Here is an 18,690-nt window from a genome sequence, read left to right on the forward strand (position 1 = left end):
TTATATACCGCTTCTTTGACGTGTTTATTTAACGTATTACATGTATTCAACATTGTAGCTCTGTTGCAAGATGGGCCCAATGGTGAGCTTCGGTTCAGACAATATTCCATTTATTTGCAGTCCCTAAAGTAAATAATCTCTCTGAACACAGTAATACACTTTGCTAATGTCTCACCTTTGGACGGGCATATTGCTTATGAGTCTCACTGGATCAAGCTGCAGCGGATAATTTGTCTTCACTGCTGTGTGTGTGTGTGTGTGTGTGTGTGTGTGTGTGTGTGTGTGTGTGTGTGTGTGTGTGTGTGTGTGTGTGTGTGTGTGTGTGTACTGGTCGGTTTGCATCCCTCAAATGATACATGCTTGCATACAAATCTATAAACATTTATTTATTCATTTCAGTGCGGTATCTGTATTTGTATGCGAGTCCTGTACGTGCATCAGTGAGGTACCGCGTGTGTGCTCTTGCAAAGAATCTGCAGAAACATCAATTATGATGGAAGAAGGGGGAATTAGAGAGGGTCCGCTGTTCCCCCAGAGTAGAGGATACAATAAAACTCGTGCAGAAAAGCGTGGCATGGTGAAACCCTGCAGCCATTGTTGTGTGATTAAGGACTAGGTTTGAGCCATCGTGGGGGGTTCAAATATTCTCACAGCAGGAATACAACCAGATAGCGTTTACATAAGTACATGCACTTACACACACACACACACACACTGCGGAGGTCTGATAACACATTAAGGGGAATGTAATTCTTTGGCTGCATGGTGTGCACTGCAGAGAGGCTACATCAATGTGCAGTAACTGTGATGCACTAACCATGAACCCAGCTCCAAGGTAATGTAATATTGCAACTCTTTATTTCCTGTTCATCAGTTACAGCTTCTGTATATATTCTGTACAGCACTGAAGGCACACAAAAACAAAGATATAATGGAACATAAGTATATACAAAATATACAGAATAAATAATGAAATCTAGTTAAGTAGAAAAGCTACAGAGTGTGTGCTTACATGAACCGTTTCAAATGTTTCCAGGAGTATGAAGGAGTGTGTAAAGTCTGACAATGTCCACATTTCAAAATGTCAGTCCCCCAGCGGTCCATTGCTTTCAATATGAGCCGAGAGAGGTTGGATGAAGTCAGTCGGCAGGTAAGTTGGAGCTAGTAACCCTCCGTGTGCTAACAGGTGAATATGCCCCGCCTCTAAGAAGCAGTTCAGCCAATCAGCATGAGGAAGGAGCTTTTGTCAGACATAAAATAGTGACATGAAACACAATCTCACATCCGCTCGCACACACACAAACACACACTGTAGTACCATACACATTTGTGCCTCATTATTTCTGGCAGAAACAAATTAAATAATCAGCAGGCCTTTTTTGATTGTCATGCACCATCTTATGGCATTTGATTAGTGCAATGCATTTTTTTTTTTACAAGATTACAGTTGTGTATAATATACTTTAAGTGCTGTATTTACTGTTTCAAAGTAAAATAAAACGTCCTTTCTGTGAGAATGTCACCAGTTTGTATAAAAATAAATAAAAAGGAACTATGACTGCAGTGTATTGAATCGATCCAGAGGGCTGACAGTATATCAGCGGAGCCACACTCCTACTGCTGCTGCTTTCCAATGTACAGTTGGCATTTCGCTGACTCTACGGCACATTGAGCATTTCGTTACAGCATTCCATCTGGCTTGTGTTGACAGAGGGTGTAATCAGGTCACACGCAGGATACACTGATTAAACAGCAATTCTGGGTCAAGTGGTGATTGAAATTCACCCACTTCTTTCCAAACATCTGGTGAGCTGTGCAGATCAATTCAGATTTAATCCATCATCACAAGCTGATTTAGCCCATTTCAAAAGAGGGTTTCAGCCCAGGTCCACTGTCATAGCTTATTGACGTTACATTTGGCCAAACATTACTCTCACCAGCTACATAACATGGCTGTCAACGGATTAAACGTAACACAAACAAAACCAGTTACATTCTGTGCTACAATATAACTAAAAGTGGTGTGCCCATAATATATATCTCACACTGGAAAGTACAGGAGGGCAAACAGGACAAGGCACTTGGTTCCAAACATAATATATAGGTTTATATATATATTTTTTTTCTGCTTGAGTTCAGTTAAATGCAGTTTGATGCTCCAGAACCTCCAAGTAGTCTGGCTCAGTGTGCAGGTTGGCCTTGAGTTCAAAGTACTCGTTCTTAGTTTGCTCAAGCATGACCTTGTGTGGTCTTGAGTACATAATCGTCTCCATTAGCTTTAACTCTTCCTGGTGCCCAGGGACCTGCATGTCAACGGCAGACTGAAGCTGGGGCATGTTTTTCCTAAGGTACTCAGTTATTCCAAGTTGCTGCAGCTCTTTCTCCCGCTCGAAAATGTTCCTGTAGAAAGAGTTGGGATTCCCGAGCGTGACGAACTCAGCGGGGCACTCGCCAGTCATGGGTCGAAACTTTGAGCTGGGGTTTCCTGTGAGTGGGGAAGTGTTTTCCTTCTCCATGATACTCCGGCAGAGGTGATTCTTGCCGCTGGGATCGTCAAGGCCATAATCCAAATCCACGTCGTGCTCCTTGTGCTGGGAGCAGTAGGTGGGGTTGCGACAGATCTGCACGATGGGACTGTGTGACCTCTCTTCATACAGAGAGGCAGACGCTGTCCTCTGTGTCATGGTGTGGTGTGTCGTTTTCTGCCCGTACATGCTGTAGTGTAAGTGAATTGGACTGCTGCTGTTTTCTCTCGGCTGTTCCTCGGCTGCTTTTCTCTTTGCTCTTCTCCGCCGCCGATGCACTACGAACACCACCAATCCGGCTGAGCAGAAGATAATCATGAGGATGAACATGAGAAGGCATAAGATGAGCACAGAGAGTGGGACACTGTCCGTGAGCGAGCTGAACAAACCCTCTCCTGGACTGTCAGGCCCCAGGGTGGCGGTCACTTCATCACCTGGGGACAGAGGGTAGTAGGTCCCCAGACCAGGGCATAGCACCTCATGACGGAGGCTCCTCAGCTCCGCCTGCGTCACTTTCTTAGGGCTGTGGCAATAAATGGAGCCCACCACTGTGTCTTTTCGGAGCTTCTCCACCCATTGTTTGAGGCTGAGCAAGTCACAGCTGCAGTCCCAGGGGTTGTCCTCTAAATAAATCTGCTCCAGCGAGTCGAGTTGATCAAGCACGTTGCTCACTGGCAGGTGCATAAGTAGATTTTTCCTCAAGTTTAATTTGGTGAGGGGCACATTGCGAAAAATCTGCGCAGGAAGGGAGCTGAGCAGGTTGTTATTTAATGACAACAGCTTCAGGTTTGGCAGGGGATTAAATGTGCCCGGGGCAATCTCTTTGATAAGGTTGTATTCCAGATACAGATATTCAAGGTTGTGGAGCCCCACAAACATTGTGGAGAACAGTTTTTCAATGCGGTTGCCATTCAAATAGAGTTTTTTCAAACTGCTCAAGCTGAGGAACGTTTCGTTGTCAATGTAATCAATTCTGTTGTTGGCCAAGTTGAGCAACTCTAAACTATCATATGTGACAAAATCTGACTTCAATAGCTTCTGAATCATGTTTCCCGTCATGACCAGTTTAGCGGGGCTTTGCTGAAGTATTCCGATATCTGATACCTTCTGAATGCCTCTGTCCTGACAATGCATCAAAAAGCCAGCCACAGGGTGATTGTGACAGGAACAGTGCTCCACACAAGGACTGCCGGGGAGGTTAGACGGTGTCGTTGCCTTGGCGTCAATCATCTTGGGAATCTGGGACGCTTTGGAGGAGGGCGTTACAACCATATCCAGTGACTTCGACGGCTCTTCCAGGTTAATATCAGCATGGGACGGGCAGAGAACATCCTTCTTGACTTTAGCCAGGATCGTCCCCTTTAGGTGATTTGGTGTGCTGCAGACCACATCCCCGATTGCTGACTGGGACCTCATGTTCTCCATCCAGATTTTTAAATGTAATATATCACAGTCGCAGACCCACTTATTGTCCTCCAAAAGCAGTTCCATTATCCGTCCGATGTGCTCCAGAAAGCCGACATAAGGCAGAGTTTGCAGTTTGTTGCCACGTAAGTCCAGGTGGGTGAGGGGCACGAACCGGAAAATGTTGTTGGGTAAAAACTCGATGACATTATCATTGAGGATGAGGACCTTGAGGCGGATGAGTTTGTTGAAGGCCCCGGGCTCGATGACCCGAATGAAATTTGTGTCAGCTTGGAGAAACTCCAAATTCACCAGGCCTTGAAATGTGTCCTCTTTCAGATTGACAAGGAAATTGCTATTTATGTGGAGTTTTTTCAGTGAACCGAGACTGCTAAACACCCCTGGTTCCAGCTCTTGAATGCTATTACCCCCGATGTGCAGTGAAAGGGCATTCTTAAGCCCTTCCATCTCCTCTGCGCGGAGCTCAACCAAGTCATTTTTGTAAAGGTTCAGGTGGAAAGGCACACCTGACGGGACTTTGATTTGGGAGATTTTGGTGATGTTTCTTTGCTCACAGTTCATGTGAAGGATGCCATCTTTTCCCTCGCACCAGCACAATGAGTCACAAGACTCACTTATGGACGATGATGCCTGTGAGGGAATGATATCCTGGGATACGGCTGCGGTGAGAAACAAGCCGATGAAGATGATGCAGGGCAGCATTTCGGTCGGAGATATCTGTGAAGGAAAGATGGAAACATGGGGGAGAGGAAGGGGGGGGGGGGGGGAGAGAGGGAACAAAAGAAAGTTCAGTTAACATTTTTATAATATTCTTGCAGTTTTACATAAATTAAAAATTGTACTAACATGTAAGAAACTGTTGAATGATATATGACCCCAGTGATCCAGTTGTCATGTATGTTTCATGTGTTACAATACATGAACTTTTGTGGTTCCATGTGTCAAAGTGTCAAAGTCATGCACATTTGATGTGATACAAAACATGCACTTTGGTTATTGTGTGTGAAAGTGCAACAGTGTAGAATGACATGGGTGCATCACACGCATGAGGGGAAGTAACGCCGGTCTTGTATAAATTGTGTGCTGTGGAATTATTTAATACTGTAAAAAAGAATCAAACATGGGCAAACAGGAAAAGGCAAACAGTCTCTACATGCCTACTATTTTACACTTATTTATAGATGAATAAATATCTCTTAGCAATGTGGATTCCTGGGTGGACTTGAATAATTGAAGTCCAACCAAGTGTAGCAGCTAATAATCCATGTTATCATCAGAATCCACCCGGAAGCTGCATTACCGATGATGAGTAAATGCATTTCGTGGTGTGGGCAAAGACAGCACATGTCTTCACGATGACTCACACTGGGATAATGGTACATTTTAAAGAAATGACTTGATTTTTCTATCCCTTATATGCAGACTCATGAACAAGGACAAAGACTCACTCAGTGTGAGTCATACAAAGGCAGAAGTCAGCTCAATCCCTCTAGAGTCCGTGTCAGGGCGAGATTTATAAAAGCCAGTCTAAATAAAGAACTGAATAGTGATGCCTTTATCGCCCGTCCAATAACTTGCACTTCACTGGACTGAGTGTGAACTGATCATGAACAACACCTTTATTCATCTGTTGGTATAATGTTATTCTGATTGTGTTTTCCAATGTTGCAGTGAACAACAACTTATACAAGAGGTCCCACAGACAGCGCTGTCCAGTTGAACCAATATCTAAATAGAGATAATTCATTGTAATCAGGATTGATGTTGTATGACAATGGAAACGCTGGAATGTGAATTTAATGATGAGCCACATCCAAATCAATTATGCTAAATTGAGATCACAATGGATCAAAGGAAAGATCACTCCCACGAGACAGCCGGTGAAGTGCAGGCATCTTCCCGTGATCGAGGATAACTAGATATCCACCATTCACTGACAGAATTCTTCAAAGAGATGGGACATGGAAAGAGGGAAAGAAGACGCAGCTGTTCTTGTTAACTAATCCGATTAGTATTTTCAAAGCTTCGTTCGAACAAGACGAGGCAAGTCTAGTTCAACAGATTCAGCCGGTGCAGAACAGTGTTTGTCAGAAACCGCAACCTCTGAGTGATCCATCTATAAATGGGAGTCCACTCTGTTGACGGGGGAAATACTTACTGCCCAATGAATGTCAATCATATGTAAGGTACATATCGGGGGCAGGGGTTGATTGAAGTGTCTAATCCCAAACAGAATGTTAATCTGTTCGGTGCAGCTCGGTGACTCACTATATAGAATTTTAAAGACTTGCAAGAGCGTGACTGCAAAAGTTAAAATATATATAACTGTAGTCAGTTCAGATGAAAGTCTTTCCAAACCCACACACATAGAGGACGGCGTCCAGGGAGACAACCAAACTCCTCAAAAGGGCGGCAGCTCCAAAGACAAAAGCTGAATTTGGAGTAGTCTGTTAAATAGTAACTTCACTCCGACTTCTTCTTTGACCTTTTTTGCCTGTTTCAAAGTGCCTTGCTATATTTTTTTTTCTCTTGGATAAAGTACAAATTATTAATGAAAAGCAAGACAACACTACCTCCAACATCTTTGATGTATTTAGACATATTCCCCAAGGTTACTCTAAACTTTTCTAGACTCTCACACTACATGAAACTAGGCACTATAACAAGTACATTTGGTTTGTCACATTCTGTTTGTATTATCTAAGTTACCGAAAGGAAATAAATACGTATTTCGTTATAAATATCATCACTAATAAAACAACTTAAACAATTCTACAGGGAGTCACCACGACTTCAGACAGAATTCTCCAGAATAATTAGTTGCATGTTGTTGCCTCAAGGGATATGCAACAACAAGGAGGCCCACACTGAATATTATTTCAAAATGACACTCAACTCATTATGAGGAAAATATCGGCACTTCAAACAGAAGATTAAAACGGTTTGTTTGTTAATGATATTTATTTACAGAAAGATACAGATAAGAGCCACATTTGAATGATGCTTTTAACACTTTTGTCTAAAAACTGGATAAAATTAGAATTTGCATTTGGTCAAAAACATATATGCTTAAAACCTACTGAAGACTCTTATACATCCCAGCTAAATAATGACCATGTTGAACCAATAACAGGCAGAACATAAGGGGAGATACGATTGTACAAGCTCCAATTACCCATGTTTGTCAATGGCAGACAATATGGGTGAGTCACAATGAATACCAGAAATCTAATTGGCAAAACCTATTAAATATGTGTTGTTTGGAAAGTGATAACATTCAGACAAAGGATCCAAAAAGCTAGCTTCCCAGAATATCTCCGTCCATTTCCTTTTCATTATGTATCTGAATTTGCTTGTGCAGGAGTCTGCTGGTGGTCACGGCACCCGAGGCACTCACCTCTGTGACCCTGATGGCTCGTGAGACAATGCGAAATGAAACTAGACTATTAACAGATGTTATCGCATGCTGCCTGATGACACTGCAGAGGGCAGATATGGAAAGGCATTAGCCTCATGCACTCTTTCTTCTGCATTTCAAAAGAGACTTATTTAACTGATCCATTTTCCACGTAATCAATGTTGCATGGGACTCAGCGTGACAGGCACCGGAAGATGAAACACTCTTACGTTGCCCCGTTTCTTTTCCTAAATTAAAATGCGCTTCTCTTGCTGTTCAGACAATTCAATTGGAGGCCTAGTGAAGCCCTATGAATTCTCCCCTCATGCATGTGTGTGAAGCCAACTCATCGGCCGACATCAAATGAGATGAAGAAAAGGGAAGTGGAGAAGGAAAGTCTGCGGATGGAATATTTATCACACATTGAGGCTTTCTGCCCGCGCTGTAACACACACAACAGGATTCAGGTCGCTTATAGACTCATAAATAGCATGTTCACACTGAATTAGGGCCGGCTATGTGTACTATTGCTCCAGTATAGTGCAGTGTTCCATAATATCATGGAAGTCCAATGTCCCCTCATGAGTATGTTGGCATGTCACACTGACTAGGCTTCCTCATCTCTAAGCGGTTGACTAATCACGACATAGTCGGCCAGCTAACCAATCAGACAAGGCTCTGGTTTCGGACAGAGGGTGAAAAGATGTCCCCTTTAACAGACATTAAATTCAACCGTGGAATCTCAAATGGCTGAAAGAAGCAATCACATGAATCACGGTGACATCCAAGTTCTACTTGTAGACTTTGTTGCACCCTAAAAAAGGAACTTCTCTTTTGTTTCTTCAAAGGAAGGTCAGGTTTGGTTCCAAGCGAGTCCTGCAGCTAGAGATGATTTAGTGTTTTTGCTCGTGACTACTGCAGTAAGACAAGAATCTAAAAAGCAGGAAGTCCATGATGGGGCAGCATAGTACAACTTAAATATGATTTTCCACTTTATTTCCTCTTCCTTTGTGTACAACAAACCAAGGTAATTAGCCTTGAGGTCAACAGGCAGCATCCATCTTTGTTTTCTGAATAAGCAATGAAGCTGCAGATAACGCCAGCTCACCGCATAAGATTCTGATACAAATATTGATACTGACAAACGTAGATTGTTTGACTTTGAACAACTTTGACTTTTCTAAAACTAACAAAGTTACATGCTATACCTTTGGAAAGCCAGGGGTCGCACTAAGCATGCTATCTTTACTGGAGAGCACAAAGCACATGTGTCCTTGATCTCCATTGATTTTTCACACATAATGCACCAAACGGTTACTTATTTTTATCCTCCTTACATTTGTAATAATTTGCAGTGAACTGACACAGAACACAAACGGTACACAACAGGAACCTGGATTTGAACTGACTTATGTGCACACTATCCAGTTAACAGTTTAGGACATCATTTTCAGATAATGTGAACGTAGCCGTATTCATGTTCTTTCCTCGTCACTGTCAAAGTAAGTAAAGTATGCTGGAGCCACAAATAGCCCTTAAGGCAGGAGCCTAATTCCTTTTTCTGTTGCGTGAGGCAACTTGATGTACAAGTATGAAAGGCTTGTTATCCCTTGTGGTGCACGACAGATAAAACCCATTCTCCCATCTCCGTCAGGACTGATAAAAATCACTTCGTATTTGGACACTTTCGAATTTCTGTGGTTTTCTAATGGTTTTAAAAACGCTGCACTGCCTCTTAAGTCCCAAACAGTTTATGACCTCAGTCCTCTTGATTGCTAGGCTACCTGCAGTCATGGTGATTTATGGCGCTTGACAACAGGGAAAGTGAAGGAGTCCATTTTAATTCCCCGAAGCCTGAGGTTCCCTGTCAGATAAATAGTGTATTATATGCAGGTGCATCATCTACATGTCTAAAATGTAAATGCAATCTGTACTCCGTAACCAGGATCAAACACTATGATGGAGAATTCTACGCAGCTGTAAATTGTTCTTGGAAAGGATATTTTTATAGACTTAATAGCGGAACCAAATGTAGGTGCAAATAATCCGTTCCCTTCTATAGAGAAATTAGGGATTTGGGCCTCTGTAGACCATTCACATGCACAACAACCTACAACAGTACAGGAAAGGGAAAACCCCATAAAGCATAATAGCCTTCTTTAAACTCTTGAATCAATCCCACATTCTCCACCTGGACAGGAGTTAGGCTGTAGCAACCTCCACCAGCTGCTCTACGGTGCGGAAACAAAGATCCTCTTGGCAGCGCTGCGAGCACAGCCTCGGTGACCAGGGAAGCGAGGATCATGCCCGCGCTCTGATGGCTCCTACACTACATGGGGGTCGCATCTTGAGAAAAACATCATCAGTGGCCTGTTAAAAAGCTCATGTCGTTCTAACAGCTGATCATAATGGCTGCCTCATTCTGAACTGCTTCACTCGTAGCACCCTCTTACATATTCAAATACAGGTATACAAATCAGCTCCAGTCTCTTGCTACCTTGTTTACTGAACCACCCTCTTCTCTCACTGTTCAGTGCTTGTGGGCCTTAATTTTTGATCGTGAACATAAGCATGATAGAACTAATAATAGCACTACAAAGAACGCGTGGGGAGGGGAAAGGAAGAGGGGGGGGGTAGGTGGCGTGGCTCCCCTGGCAAACGTGATTTAGCAGGCTTGCATTTCAAATGGTCTGTTTAACTAATGCGCAGTAATTAGTTCTCCAGAAACGAGCGGGCAGATTACACCAGTGGCATCAAGGTGCATTTTCTAAGGGAAGACATCTGCGCCACACAGATGTACATTTCCTGTGTACAGTATTGTCCCCCTTAAAAGCAGACACGTTGTATTCAGGAGTGACTAACCAGTGCCCAGCAGGACTGTTAAATTGTGGATGAATGTATTCAGAATAATCCATAAAACAGCTGTCTCTGGAAAGCAAACAAAAAAGTGACAACATAAATTACAGAGGATTTTTGCGCTTGATTGTAGCATATTAAAATCATTAATTGTGTAAACTTGAATTAACTAGTCGAGACATATTGATAGGATTTCATTTTATATTAGCATGTGCCACTTGTTTTTCTCAGCTGCTTAAAAAGGGCCAATTCGGAAAGTAGTATCCACCCTCAGTAAAAATGCAGCCCGGTAACGGTAATGATAGTCCTATGATTCACTCCATAAATAGGTGTAGATGTGCTGCCTGATACACATACTTCAGACTCAAAGGAGCCACACATTATAGGCGGACAGACCTGCTTACAGGGGATAAACAATATAAAGGGCGCCTCCTAGGACTCCTAGTGTTTGAACAGCAGGACTGAGAGGTTATTATTACACTATAGTTTATGTTGTTCGTGTCACTTTGGGAACAGACTTCATTCCTACATCGCAGAAAACTTCTAATTGTTGTATGATAAAAACAAAATACACCAGTGCTTGCGTGAACATGTCGTTGTTTCGTGCCATTCTTTAATTGGCAGATGTATAACCGGTTTGAAATGTAATTTACTGTATGTTTCTTTCTTCAACAGAAACATGCAGCCTAATTGGACGAATTACTATAAAGTCATAAGCTTGTTTTTACGATCACATCTGCTATAAATATCTAAAGCTTTGGCTATGATCTGGTACTTGACTGTTTTTGTATATTATTACGAACATTAGTGATCCTGCAGATTTTTTGCTTTTATTAGAGTCCATATATTTGAGTATCCTGAGTTCATACATGTTCATGAGAAGAATGAGATGAAAAGAAAAAAAAGAAATACACAAAATAATTCTGCCCCGGCTTTAAGCCCTTTGGATTAGCTTTTAGCTAACCTTGCAAAAACATATCCACGATTCCCTCAGGTCTTGTGGAGAAGAAAAAGTAATAACAGGACAGAAGATTAACACAGACTATCTGTTACTGTTTGGGAAACATGCACGGGTACGTTTTACCTCAGACAATTCGGATGGTGTGTACATCCTCCTTTTCTAATTCGGTCAGCTCTACCCTCTTTATTCAGTAGACACTTCCCATAATTCAGTCCTGTGACATACCGAGATCAGTTTAACTTGCCTAATGATGCAGAGCCGGTACCTCTACCCGTTTGACACCCGGAGCCGACTGATGCACATGGCTGAAGGAAATCTAGTCCGCGGCTAATGGAAAAAACAAGACTGCCAGTATCAGACCGAGCACACCCAGAGAGGATGTGGACGTACAGTAGCTTATGGCCTCGGCCCTCAACAAGATAAGCTGGTGAGAAGATGGAGAGATTGATGGATGTCAAGTCTGTGCAAGTCTGTTTGCGAGATAGCTCGTAATGCATAAAGTTCATAGGGAATACTCTTCTGTATTTACTCTCAGAGAACAGGGTGTTGCTCAGGTTTTCCCCAAAATGCAAAAATTCGGAATGAAACCCTCACAGTAAAAGCCTAATATTTGATGTTAAATAAAACAAATGTTGATTTGACTTTTGAGTCTTGGGACACATTAAGGGATTAAGACCAAAACGGCTGATAAAAAAATGTATATCTATAAAAAGGTCTTGTCTCAAGAAGCTTTGAGTAATGTTTTGGAATACACATTACATGGCAACTTTAACACAGATTTGATCAAAAGGTAAGTTGTTTTTCTGCTCTGTTTTCTCTATTAAGATTGGGTTAATTGAGTGTCTGATGACTTAACAGCTACAGGGACTTGAGCTGACCTGTACGGTCCTTTTAAATGGGACCTTTCAAGGCCAATTACGTTGGAATGCCAAAGCGGGCAGCTAGAGAAACTGGACAATTTGTAAATCTCCTGTTCAAACGTGTTAAAAATAACAAAAGCTTGACATTCATATAGTTAAACATCTCAACAATGATCATTCCCAGTTTGATTTGGTATAGCCCACTGCCTGGCACCTTAACATGTTTTAACATCAACATAAAATTAACTGATTTAAAAAAAGGTATTTACAGACAACAGCAGGTATCGTGCACCACATATCTGACGTGAGAAATGTGTGCACATCACGCGTGACGTTGATAGTTGATACAACAGAAGGGAGTGTTGCATTGCAAACAAAGGCTGTCTATTGCCCTAAATAAATCTGCTCACTGAGCATTTCATCAGAAAGCTTTCCACAGCCCATCTTATCTATGTGCTACTTTAAAAAATAGACAAACAAATAGGCTCAGCATGTGTCCTGAATGTCTGTCAACGAGTTCCAACTTGCACTGCTGTTTCAGTAAAATGTCCCTTTTAAATCAGTCAGTAGCACAAAATAAATGAATGCAAATAAGTGAAAGTGCTTTCTACATGTGGACTGAGGCCCCTAACCTTTGCACACAAGGAGCATCAGTGATTTCCTCGTGGAACAATCTAGTCTAAAGCACTGACAGCACTATCGACTTACCAGAGTCCAATAAGAGAAAGGCCTGAAGCCCCTACCTCCTATATAATGTTTTAGAGGTTTATTGCAAAAAGAGGCTATGGTATTTGAGATAACACTCCTGGACAACATACATACACAAACAGGAATGGGCTAGTAGTAATTATACTGCATACCTTGTCTTAAAAGGACATAGGTAGCTTTTACAGGGAGTGCTTTGCACAGCATGAGTCCTACCTGCTAATTTACTCACATGTTCACTAGCCGCACCTTGCTGCAAAGCATGAAGCAGATATTACAAACAACCTGGCTTAGAAGCACTGGAGTGTCATCTTCTTCCCCTTTTGGGAGGTCACCAACCAACAGTTGCGTGCATCCACTAATACTTAAAGGTAAAGATTGCTTTTGCTCTGGGGCTGTAACAGAGAATGAGACTGAGACGCTGAATGCGAGTCAGGGAGACTTGTTGCGTCCAGCCAGGGGTTGTTTCATTTCAGCCTGACATGGGATAGCAGATTAGAGCCCCCTGCACTCTATTGCTTCGCCGTGCACGAGTGCCAGTGTGTTTTTGCTCCCGTGCACGTTCCCCAGCCTTGTTTATGGGAGTGTACGAGCTCTGACCGTCTATCAAGTTCCCCGAGCGCCCTGCAGTGTTCCCAGGCACCAATTATGGAGGAACTTGTCCCTTTCTCTTCTGTATTGGAAGTGATGTGGCTTGCCCTACAGGGTCGACACCACCACTACACCCACATATCTGCAGAGATTCTGCCAGTGCCCGCGGCCCTCCACCGCAATCCTGGAGAAATGATAATTATGACATCCGCCCACTCATGAGGCAAGAGATAGTTCAACTCCCTTGCCCCTTGTTCCAGCCCTTTTTCTTGACTGATTCAATATTCTGTGGGCTCACGCTGCCTACTCTCTCCGTGTCATGGGAAGGCTCTCCAATATCTCTCTCTGTTTCTCTCTGTGTCTGAAAGTTTCCCAATGCCCCCTTTCCTGTTCTACCCTGCAGCTGATGCTCTTATAACTGCAGTCTTCTCTCACAGGCCAGATCAATTTCCTGTGGCTGTTCCACACATTAAACAACACCTATTGAAACACCAGCGCAACTGCATTCAGGCCTATTGTTAATTGATAATTGGGGCAATGCAAGGACATACATTAAGCAGCACTCCCCTTGTGAATCACCCTTTGTTGCATAATGTGTTCAATTGGCCCACATATGTCTCTGCATACCATCCATCAATAATTAATCTCCCATTATTCAGACACACAAGGCTTAGGCAGTTCATACATTTATGGTATGGGGCGTTTAAAACCAAGATATTAGATTATTAACCACTGATTCTTTCAAGCACGAAATTGGGATCCAAACTCAATTATGCAATTCACAACCAAAGGCTAATTAGACACTTCTTCCCTTCATTAACTTAAATAGGACTCACCCCTCACATCTAGGGGGGGGGGGGGGGGGGGGGGCAGTCCTGCAGGACAGAGTGCGAACTGATTAAATTAAGATGGAATGCAGTCAAGATTTATTTAATCCATCCTGATCTACAGTATAGCCAGGGATGTATGCTTAATGAGTTTATATGAGATTAACAGACAAAATATGCCTCTGAAAAAAATAGAAACCCCTTCTTCTCTCTGGTTGGCTGTTAGAAATCGTGATGCAGCGTCCATTAAAACACACCTGTGACCAGTAATTATTAATATTCATACATGCAAAAAAGAGGAACCGCAGAGAAAAATGATGCATCGAGTGTATTCATGCAGATCTCTAATTAGGTAAAGAAAAATAAACCCAATTTAGGTTTTTAGGACATTTTTCACTAGTACAAAGCAGTGTATAGGCACATCACCAGTCTTAATTACCATAAGCTTTCACAGAGCCGTAGGATACAGTAACTGCGTGTGGCAAACAGCCAGGTGTGCTCGAGGTAATGGAGCCCCCTCAGGGAAACTCGCTGTTCTCCCTCTGTCAAATCCAGACACTTATTTTTACAGGACTTTCTCTGCTTGTAAAACCTTGCCAGTGAAACAAAAAAAAAACCTACTTCTAGTTGACAGTCCACGTACAGAACTACATTTCACAGGAGTGATATGTTTAGAGTAAATATGGAAGGGTCCTCCTGTGCTGGTTAGTTGGAACCTGCCCATAAAGGACACCTGGATTCCATTTCATAATTGAACAGAAGGATAGCCCCATAAAGCACACCTGGTAAAAATAAATAAATAATGTTTTATAGAGATATAAACATATTTATCACAAGTGACTCTGATCGTGGCTTACCGTCTATAACTGATAAAAACAGGGGAAGAATATTCCAAATTCCACCGATCTCAGTCCATCAGTACGCGACGCATTGGAGAGGAGCTTTCCTCCACAACACTTTCTTCCCGTCTCTTAAAAAAAACTGGCTGCCACACGGAGAAACTTCACAGGATCCCTCAGTCCCCACTTGTCCTCTCTGCTCCACAGTCTCTCATGAGTCTGACACTCTGCTGTCACACACGGGCTTCTAATTATTCCCCCTGCGCGGCGAACCTTCACTCCGGTCCCGGGATGATTGAGCGTCGCCCTCCTCCCACAGCGTCCTCAGAATTAATTATGATTAAGTTGCAGGTTTGAGCCACCAAACAAACCCAGGGTCGAGATTAAAAAGCTTAGATTGTATCTTCTTGTACGGTCCACTCTGAAAGAGGAATGCGTGCACAGTGTCCAGCTCTGGCGCCGAGCCGCGCGCTCTGTGTAGTTAACCAATCTGCGATATATTGGAGTTGCTCCGTAATTTGCATGCTGTAGAGGTGGACTACAGAGACTGGAAGCTGCGTCAAGCCAGGCACAATAGAGGGAGGGGGTTCTGGTTGTGCCTTTCAAAATAAAAGCACAGAGCTAATAGAAACTCCACTACAAATAGTAATGTTGACACCATTTCCATATAAGACAATAGAGATGCTTTGAATAATTGAACTCCATATTTAAAAATAAAGAAAACCATCAATGAGCATGCTCTTACTGCCACATAGACCCAAACTAGAATTGAGAAATCCAATGGCTTTATTTAGAAGGGAAAGTTGCTTTACTTCCGGGATTTCCTGGTTATTTTTGATACATCTGGGAAATCTCTGTAGGAGTTATACAGAGCTCCTCCTCTTGGAGGATCTTTCAATAGGAAGAAGAAAACTTGCATTGATGGGCTTTAAATAGCCTGACTGCAGTAATGTGACTGAAAAATAAAACTGATGCTATCCAAATTATAGGTATGTCCAATGCATCAAAACACAGATCAATGATCCAATAAGCCCAACAAAACCACCCTATAGTGTCTTACATAAAACCTTGAATACAATTAGATATCATGAGAGAAAATAAGGCTGTTTTTCACATTGCATACCCTCCATTATGCAGCAAACTGGGGTGCAAGCTGTGTCCTTGAACAAGACACTGAAGTGCAAGCAGTTCCAGCTGAGTTGTAGCTCAGCCTGACCTCTGACTTCCCTCTGTTGCAGGTACTAGTAAAGTATGCTAAAGCCAATCTAGATGTATCAAAATATCAGATAGCAGATTCATCTGCGTCCAAACCCCAGCTGGATCACTTTCAGATGGGGCCGAGAATGTCTCCCTCGCGGTGATGTTTTATGTGCCCGCCGCGTTAAGCTAAGTGGGTTTGTCATAAGATTAGTGTAAATGTCCTCCCCATCTGGGACATCAGAGTGGTGCAAGTCCTCACCAGTGACCCATCCCAGATAGATCTTTCTCAAAGGAGATAGATGGAGAAGTGAAAAATTACAACCTTGAAAATACTTGATCGTGTAATGGAGCTCATGGGAGTTATTGCAGAATGAACAACTCGATATATCACTTACCAATTCGTTAACCCGACTTTATATTATTTAAAAGTATGTTTTCTACTTTAATGGCAGTGATAAAAGCAAGCGCTGTATATTATAAATGTTTTTCGCACTGTCATTCTTTTCAAATAACTCCGCCGCATAGTGTCCTCGCATGCTTTCAGAGAAATATCCTTTCAGTCGCGCTTAACTACTTTCTACAATTAATTTCCTGTTAATGGACGACAGCAAGCCATTAGGCACCTTTTGTCAGTAAGTTCTTTATGTGCTGTTCCTAAGCAGATCAAGGTGTTTTATTACACAGGCTAATAACAAAGAAAACATAGAGATAAGATTCATATCTGCGTTGTGTTTGGATTTGTGGACTGCGACCAAACCGGGTGTTGATGTAGCCGTCAACTCAAATATTTATGTCTTTTTTATGAATCTGTTGTTTGATCACAGTAAAGGGTGCGTTTTGTTCCTAATCAAATTCAATATTAGCCTTTTCAGGTGTGCGTAGGGACCACAATAGACACAAAGCATTATGCAAGCCTTGTAGGGGGAAATAAATGGCCCCAGAGGCAAAACTAAACATTCAGTTTTTATGCGCCATATATCTGGAAGAAATTGCAGGTCGGCTGCATTTCTGTTTTATATCAAGACTTTTGTTCTGTCTGCTGCAGCCTTTTATTAAGTAAACTAACGATCAATTCACTATATTGCACTATAACTTGCCTTATTTCTTTTGAGCTTTTGTTAAATGATTCTCTTTGCTCTTTAATGTGTTCCCTTTGCGCTTGTAAAGCACCTTTATTTAACGTTTTATATATAAACTTGCCTTGCCTTGTAACACTCCAGGGGGGGGGGTTGCAAAGAGAACAAGAATAATAACTCTATTCAAACTACTATTCAATGTAATGTTCCCAATTCAAATGTCATTTCACACTTTGTGTCACGCGTTCCGCATTAACAGCAGATCATTGAATAGATGGTGGGTGGATTAAAGAAAGACAGAAGGAAAGAACATGGGTTTCAATACTGACACTAAATGCTTCTGTAGTCTGGTGTAGCTTACACTGTTTGACTTTTTTATGAGCCTTTTGGGGATGCAACTTGCTGTAGTTATTGCAGCTGTACTACTCAGTGTTTGTAGATGTTGAAAGTGTATATCCTGTAAGTGTCAGGCAGCGCTGGATTTTTTGTGTTTTTGGGGATGTGTGATCATTTTTTTGAGTGTTTCCCTTTTCCAAATAACATAATCTTCCAGCGTGTGTATACTGAAGCAGCAACATATTGAAAGCAATTAGTCTTACAGTAGTTCTATTTGAGGCTGTTAACACTGATGCTTAAGCTGAGTTAATTATATTTATGAGAGCTGTTTTTGGTGTTTGTTTTTACCATTGGGAACACTTGCATTTCCAAAGTTTAGACATACAGAGCCAAGTGCCGTAGGCTGCAATGCATGCATACGCGTTTCACATTTTGAACCATCATTAAATATAAAAAACGACCGTAAAAATAGGGTGACACTGTCGGCAACTGTTCAAACACAACCGTCCTGTTTCCATTATAATCATCATACACTTAATGGCATCCACATTGTGATCCCACGTCTTTTCCCCAGCGCTCTATAAGTAATGAGAGCGATGTTACCTCTGTTACCTCCGCTTATTGAAAAAGGGACACAGCAGCTATTGTAGCAACCTAATCACATGCCTCCCACTCCTCTGATAAAGCAGGAAGTATAGAAGTAGTCTAGAAGTATTTGAGCAGAAACAGAGCCTGGAGATACACACAGGGCAGGGCGGCATTAGCAAACCGCGATAGCATGACTTCATCCGGCTCCTATTGGACGTGGGTTGAGAATATGTGGTTGAACACTAAAGATGTGTTATTTGGAGGGTGGTCAATTTGCACAATGTATTTTTCATATTTTGTATTCGGTTTAGTTTCTTAGTTACCATTGCTCTTATGCATAATTTAAGAGCTCTCGAGGCACAGCTTTCACGAGCAACTCTTGTATTATCTGAAAGTCTTCTGAAGAACGTTCCTCCACTGAATAGAGTTTTTTTTTGCATATTATTTTTGCATAATGGCTCTGTAACAATATGCACAATTATCCTCAATTTATTCCACAGCTGT

At 42.1% G+C, this 18,690-nt stretch overlaps 1 protein-coding gene and 1 pseudogene across 2 annotated transcripts in view; both read right to left on the reverse strand.

Annotated features, from left to right (window-relative positions):
- Positions 1-18,690, reverse strand: part of LOC307034603 — a 265,376-nt pseudogene that overhangs the window by 205,803 nt on the left and 40,883 nt on the right. The gene's annotated exons all lie outside the window — the stretch shown is intronic.
- On the reverse strand, positions 842-15,505 carry slitrk6 (SLIT and NTRK-like family, member 6). Its single transcript, XM_079672450.1, has 2 exons — positions 15,005-15,505; positions 842-4,667 (listed from the first exon to the last, which is right to left on the reverse strand). Exon 2 carries the CDS (start codon positions 4,650-4,652, stop codon positions 2,136-2,138), a length of 2,517 nt encoding a protein of 838 aa, XP_079528576.1. The 5' UTR covers positions 4,653-4,667; positions 15,005-15,505; the 3' UTR covers positions 842-2,135.

This window comes from Notothenia rossii, assembly GCF_949606895.1.
Source record: "Notothenia rossii genome assembly, chromosome: 3".
NCBI lineage: Eukaryota > Metazoa > Chordata > Actinopteri > Perciformes > Nototheniidae > Notothenia > Notothenia rossii.